Here is a 6,858-nt window from a genome sequence, read left to right on the forward strand (position 1 = left end):
AATACCTCATTGCTGTGAAGCCCGAGACGAAATGTTATGTCCACGACGAAGATAATACAGCATTCGGCGATCTATGTGCTCGATTCATGATTAAGGTCAAGTAACGTTGTCAGCATCGATTACACGCATTATCCTGTCACTTGCCATAACATTCAATACAACCTCCAAATAAATCTTCAGCAAGCTTGCATTACTAATTTTAAGCATTTTCCTTCTCGGCAGACTTAGTTGATTCCTCAGAAATGGATGGAGCGAGCTCTAAAAACTTTAATAGAAGCGGTTGGGCACGGGTATTGGCACATCTTTTGCAGACCTCGTTCAAATATCCGTGGAGACTAATCGCTTTTTGCTTCAGATAACTCGGTTCAAACTTGTTCCACATTCTCGTGCCAGGTAGTGCTGGAAGCTGCTCGGGTTGAAACATTTTGCGCAATTCACGATGCAACTTTGTAAACTCTGAATACCGGCGTTGTACAATGTTTGTTCCTGCAGTGGATGAGGCTACTTGAATGACAAAAGCGACATATTCTTGGTCATTCTCATCAATTAGAATATGATGCCCTTCAATTTTCGTTTGGAGCCATTCACCACCTTTGTCCGTATTATCAGCACCATCAAAATTTCCCTTTGAGTCTTCAGTCATAATAAGAACTGAGGATGGACTGTTCTCCAATAAATCCTCATGACGGATGATCTCAACGGTTGGAATATTCTCAAAGACATTGACCCAACGATTGAATGAATATTGATTCTGCACGCGCATTTCACATGCAGCTCCACGACGAGCTACCATTCGAATCAAATACTCGCGTTCAAAGCAGAATGCCTTTGTTTTCCAAAGCGGAAATTGTGAGACAGAATCAAGTTTAGGCGAATTCTCAAAGCAGGACAGGTGGTTGTCGTGGAGAACAAGCCATCGATCGCTCCACGAATCGTACCACCCATTAACGCTTTTTTCCTTAAGATACCCTGCCTTGACTGCATTGAAGTAGTCAATGCACCTGCCGCTTGGCAAATCCACGAGGTTTGCAGTAACTCTAAGCGTCTTATCGTTTGGTGCTTTGTCGGTGAAGGATTTGCTGGCTTTTAAAATCGTTTTGTTGATCACGTCTATCCATGCATCACGCACCGGCGTTGATGCGGCCTTCAAAATGTGAACACCAATCGGCGAAACGTTGCTCGATGTTGATGCGGCATCAGCATCCAAAATAGAGGTATCACCATTAAAGACTTTGATGATCAGAGGATCGTCCCCGATGAGAAATTTTGTCGCCGCCGTGAGTTGAATACGCCATTTTCGACGACAGGTGACCTCATTGAGACGTGACAGGAAGTAGAGACGGTCCTTGTCGATCAAAACAATCTGTTCGTGTGAGAAACCTGTGCATCGGTCGCGAACAAGAGCGGTCGCAGACATAAGGACTTTTGTATAGGGTGTAAGATCTACAAGTTTTCTCGTAAGTTTCGGAAGAGGAACCCGGGCACTCATATATCGGTGCAGCGTATCGACCACAGGCTGACACAACTGCATGATGGTAAAGAGCACGACGTCATCGCTCATCCAGTACGATGAATGCGAGGCAGCCGCGAAAGCCACTTCCATCACGCCTTGCTCGTGTTTTCGTCGTCGCATCATGTAGTCATGACGATACGAAAATCCGTGAACTGGACCAGTCAGGCCTTCCCATACCTCCTGCAGCTGACCAAATGTCTGATCCTTGACTGCACTATACTGTCCACATACCCATTAAGTGTAGCGATGCTTAGTAATTGTATTATTTAAATCAGCCAGCAAGAGTAGACTGCATGTAGTACCTGCATCAGTTGAACTGGAACCTTATCATGCATCTCTTGCTTAATCAATGGCTCGATACGATATGCAATAGGGTCGATTGGATGGTAAACATTAAAGTATCGACGACAATTCGGGATCTTGATACCTGGAGTAAATTCTCCATCCTCAATTTTGAGATCTCCTCTTGCCATGATCATCACTCCAACCGGAGACCTGCAACCGTCACGTCATTCTCGTCAATTATCGTATTACGTTCTCATACTTCCAGTACTTGTCAGCAACGTACCCAACTCCGAAGAAGTTATCAATCTCGAATTCAAGACCCGGAAACGAAATACCGTTGATGGCTACTTCGCCTGCTTTGTGCGTGAGGATGTCGTACGAGATCATTGAGCCCAGCGAATGAGCAAAAATAGACACCTTACCATCCCAGCCTAGTGGCACCAATAATTATCTGAGCGGCGCGATAGTTACATAAGGTATAGTTCGTTGGCATACCTGGGTGCTCGTTCATAAAAACCCGGTACTTTTCGTTTAGTTGCTGCGTGACCGAATCAACAATCAGCTGACCATAACGTGGTGATAAATAGTACAGCACGTCCATAAATGTTTCTTTGTTAAACTCACGAATCCTAAGCACCACATACACGACAGCTTTTTAGAGAAGGAAAAGTGATAATTAAAAGTGCTGACATCTTACGCAGATAACCCATCCGGACAAATGAGATCAAAAATGTTGTCTAGACCCGTTGTATCATGAAGATCTTCATGCCACTCGATGGATTGCATTTCTAGTGCTAAAGGAACATCTTGAAATGTCGTCTCTAGCATTGTCCGAAAGATATCTCGAAACGCATGGTTGCCACCTTCAACACCAGTTTGTCCATTCCATGACTTGAATTCTCCATCACGAAAGTCAATGTGTTGCCCGATACCGTGGATGACGAATACAAGGTGGTTAAACGTCCTCAACCGAATCTTTTGATGTCATTCAAGATCAGTCACTTTAAATTTGAAGAGCAATTGAGAATTTTAACATGTTACCGTTGACGGATATTCTCCACCTTCTTCGTCTCCGCTGTCAGCTTCGTCAATACCTGTATAATACATCAAAGCAATAACGACAGGCTCGTAATCATAATTTACACAGTAAACGCACTGGACGACGAGGACGATCGTGAAATCACACTAGTGCTGTAGCTCTTGTTCCTGTATTTAGCGATGCTCGGTCTGGCCAACTGTAGCCGCATATGTTCATAGTGCATCTTAAGTAATGGCCGTCTGAGAGCAGATTGAGGCAGTAAGCGTGCAAAATCGACAATAATCGAATCTAGAATAGTAGCTGGAATTTGCTGCGATAGATACCCATAAAAGTTCTCGGCCGAGACGTGGCCCATACCAAATTCGAGTGCATTGGCTTTGAACCTCTCAAACTCGTCTTCGTTTTGCAATGCTCTCTGTACGCGCTCAGTCACATTATTATTAAGCGCCACAGCCGCTTTGCGTCCTTTCACAGGCTCTACATCTTCGAATTCTAAGCGTGACTCTTCCTCAATGCCGTCGGACGAAACGCACTCAAGTGATGAACTGCTCTGTGTCCGCTCGAGCTCAACATTTTCAAAATCTACAGCTGCGCTCTCGTCAATTTTTTGTCGGTATAAATTGATTGCTCTATCCAAAATGTCGCTGCAATCCTGCAGCATGCAGAGATTTTGCCAAACACTCTCGCGGGGAACTGCAGACATCTGCTCCCCATCCCAGAGAAGCTCATCTTCTTCATTCTCGTAGTCATGTACTAAAAGCGTAAGACGCTCCCTCAGCTCGCGTAGCTGTTGCTTATATTGCTGCAAGTAGATTTGGGGGAATAATATGCGCTCGGGAAGCGCTTCAGCCGAAGCAATAGCCACGGCGACGTTCATAATAATATATCTGCGGCTCAATTTGCAGGGAATGTATCACTAAGGTCGCACGAAGCGTAACGAACTTGAAGTTGTATTTAACAAAATTCTGGAATACAGCCACAACGTATATTTAACAGAGATTTTGGACCTAAATATTAGTGAAGTCTAATGATGCACGAAAAGGGTTTACTATGTGAACAAGTGTTTCAGCTATTCCGTTCTATTAACCCAAGTCATATAATCGTCGATGAGCACAGGCCAGGCCTCGTTCTCGTCGTAATTGTCGTAAGATACGCGTACTTTCAAGAAGAAGTCAAAGAGAAGATCCCATGTGTCACGTGTCACGCCTTTAACGGGCTTTTTCTCAGCCAGAAATGCTAACCAGCTTGCCGTAAGCTTTTCAAAACGCGTAGACAACAAAAGCTCCCACATGGCCACAGCGATGTCTATGCTAAGGCTTTTCTGACCAGGTTCTTTGGAAAAGCCGAAACAGAAGCTGTAAAACTTTTTAAACTCAGTTTCGCTATGGATTGATTCGCGTAACTGTGGAATTTTGGCCTTCAAAATTGCGGCAGAGTCGCATCCCATCTTCTGCATTCCGCTTTGCCACTCCTTGCGCGTAAATGCACACATATAGGTTGCCTTCATCTTCCAAGCAATGACCAACACCACCAAGTCTTGCGAATCCACGCCAATATCCTCGCAAAACTTAAGAATTCCCTCTTCATTTATTGTATCTTCATCATCGTCGGGATCTACAGCATCAATCCTGAAAAAAGTGAGACATCTCCAGAGCTTACAACGGATGACTTAATCACTGCACCAATATAAGTATCGAACCACGCATTCACTGCGTCGACAGAGACTGTCAAATTCTGACTGTTTGTACAGCGACATTAGACAAGCAAGCATTTACATAAATTTTCAACGAGACTAACACAGACTTGATACTTCGACCGCCGTTGGCGTAGAACTCATCGACAGCACGCATAAGATCCCAGCTGAACTTTTCCAGGTATGACTTTGCCATTGAATCACTATGCAGAGCGCGATAAGTCAAGTCATTCCCCTTTTCAAAATGACATTTATCTATGCAGATTCAGCAGCGTACTTTGCGTTCGTCGTGCTCTTAAAAGCCAGCAGCTTTTTCTTCTTGTCGTTCACAAACTTGCTCGACTACGCCAACAGAAGTACGACAGACGTAAGCTACATTGATTGATTTGAGAGGAAGCAGACGCTTTCACGGAAAGGGCGAGGCAAGAGCGTGGAGATTGTAATGTCTTACCATACGTATGGCGGGTTCTGGCTCGTGAGTTTAAAGTAAGTAGTGAGGATTGCGATAGCCAATTGAGCGATGGCATAAGCTCTTCTATCGAGTATTATGTGGAATACAGTATTTAGACTGGTGTTACTCTTTGATGCAATTATTTATACTTTCCAGGACCAAAAGAAATAAAAAAACACTCGAGTTGTCTCCACTATATTAGTGCATGCATCACTTGCATTAAAATTGATAGAAAGCCAAAAGAAAGAAATTCCCACAGAAGGAAAGCTTTATGTGAAAAGAGAAGCTACAAAATCTAAAGCCAAATCCAATAAATGATCAAATCCATCTTGTCGTTCGGATAAATCGACCACCATTACGAATTCGAGAAGTCGCAACGTCGCTGCGTCCAGTATATCTAGGACCCCGCTTCCAGTTGCGACGCGTTCGCTTTTCATGGTAGCGGTGCAGCGCGCGTTTTTTCTCTGGAGACTTGGAGCTCTTGCAAATCCAGCATGTCTTAGATTTCTGCTGGCATGCGGCAATCTCGGTCTTTTCGCACTGAGGTCTCATTTGTGATTTAGGATAACTAAAGCTAGGTGTGCCAGCTGCCATCATGACTACACGATTATTTGAAAATGCCATATCTATCCGAGGCACTTGTATGCATGGAATACGCGTGTCCATTTTTCCAAACATCGGTGTACGGATACAAGAGCGAGGGTCCAATGGAGCCATGCTCGCCCACATGGGGGCCGATGGAATGATTTTAACTCTAGGAGTGTCATTATTGTCGCGATCTGACTCATCCATCTCTTCATTGCTGTGGCCCACTATTTCTACCTTCTCCTGCTCTTTTGACATTGAGTCGAAGGCGGCCGACAAATCACTCATGTTCACCACGTCATCGTCCAAAATATCAATCCAGCTTGCATGCATGTCCTCCTTGTCAGTATCGAGCTCCACCACTTCATCACATGAAGGCGAGGTCTTTATTTCGTCCACGAGGCCTATCAACATGTCATCCACGTCGTAAATCAATTTGCTGTCGTCAGCTTTAACAGCCAGCTCCGCCGTCCTGATACAAGCACTCATTGTGTTTGCAACTGCATTCCAGGCATTCCTGACTTTAACAAAGTCGGTTGTGCTCTGCCACTCGGTCATTTTTCCCGAGTCGCACAACATATCGTTCTTGTCTTTTCGTTGCTGTAACTTGATCACTCTTTTTTTGCTTTCGCGTTCTTTTTTGCTTCTTCTTCTGTTGTTGCTTCTTCATTCTGGGATCCATCCTTCTAAATTCATGCTACGTCGCCATTATTCCTAACGTTTTGTTTGTTTTTCAAATGCTGTTCCAGTCTTCTCTCACTCCATATTCATGATGAGTACGGATGAAGGAGCTGAAAATGATATTCGAGATATCATTTTGACTACCACGTAAAAAAACACCCAAATTTAGAAAGACATAGTCTCCCTGGTTGTTTGCTTTTTTTGAGCTGCTTCCTTGGTAAAGGGTGGGGGGAGGGGGCCACTTGCGGCTTTTGGGGTAATGAGCACCGCCTCCTCCAACAGATTCGCAGTACCAGAAATATTATTCTTGAGCTACCCTACATATAAGATCCATAGCAGGTAATGATGCTCCGCAAAAATGGAGAGGGATGCAGCAGGGAGAAGTCGGTTCGACAATACCAATTTAACCGGCGATTGCTTCTCAAAACAGAGCAAATTCCTAAATTAAACCGTACTGTAATTATCCTGTTGTGGACTTAAGTAAAATTACGCGAGTCATAACTATCAAGTGTACATTATTACCGATCCTGTGGTGCAGTGGTTCGCCGCTCACTTCAGGACCGGGAGGTCCCGGGTTCGATCCTCGGGGCCGGGTAGAGTCGGGTTAGAGT

General features: G+C 44.4%; 3 protein-coding genes across 3 annotated transcripts; all 3 read right to left on the reverse strand.

The window, feature by feature from the left end:
* Positions 1–199: 199 nt before the first annotated feature.
* PHALS_01899 (hypothetical protein, variant) lies at positions 200–3,714 on the reverse strand (the record flags this gene model as incomplete). Its single annotated transcript, XM_024716378.1, has 7 exons — positions 200–1,732; positions 1,816–2,008; positions 2,082–2,229; positions 2,294–2,427; positions 2,496–2,773; positions 2,840–2,892; positions 2,955–3,714. 7 exons carry the CDS (start codon positions 3,712–3,714, stop codon positions 200–202), a joined length of 3,099 nt encoding a protein of 1,032 aa, XP_024581983.1.
* A 192-nt stretch (positions 3,715–3,906) lies between these two features.
* Positions 3,907–4,984, reverse strand: PHALS_01900 (Uncharacterized conserved protein; the record flags this gene model as incomplete). Its single annotated transcript, XM_024716380.1, has 5 exons — positions 3,907–4,451; positions 4,520–4,575; positions 4,641–4,733; positions 4,808–4,872; positions 4,982–4,984. 5 exons carry the CDS (start codon positions 4,982–4,984, stop codon positions 3,907–3,909), a joined length of 762 nt encoding a protein of 253 aa, XP_024581984.1.
* A 315-nt stretch (positions 4,985–5,299) lies between these two features.
* On the reverse strand, positions 5,300–6,145 carry PHALS_01901 (CCT domain; the record flags this gene model as incomplete). The annotated part of the gene is made up of 1 exon (XM_024716381.1): positions 5,300–6,145. The coding sequence occupies one exon, from the start codon at positions 6,143–6,145 to the stop codon at positions 5,300–5,302; it is 846 nt and encodes a 281-aa protein (XP_024581985.1).
* Between the last annotated feature and the right edge of the window lie 713 nt (positions 6,146–6,858).

The sequence above is a fragment of the Plasmopara halstedii genome (assembly GCF_900000015.1).
Source record: "Plasmopara halstedii genome assembly, contig: Scaffold_1651, whole genome shotgun sequence".
NCBI lineage: Eukaryota > Oomycota > Peronosporomycetes > Peronosporales > Peronosporaceae > Plasmopara > Plasmopara halstedii.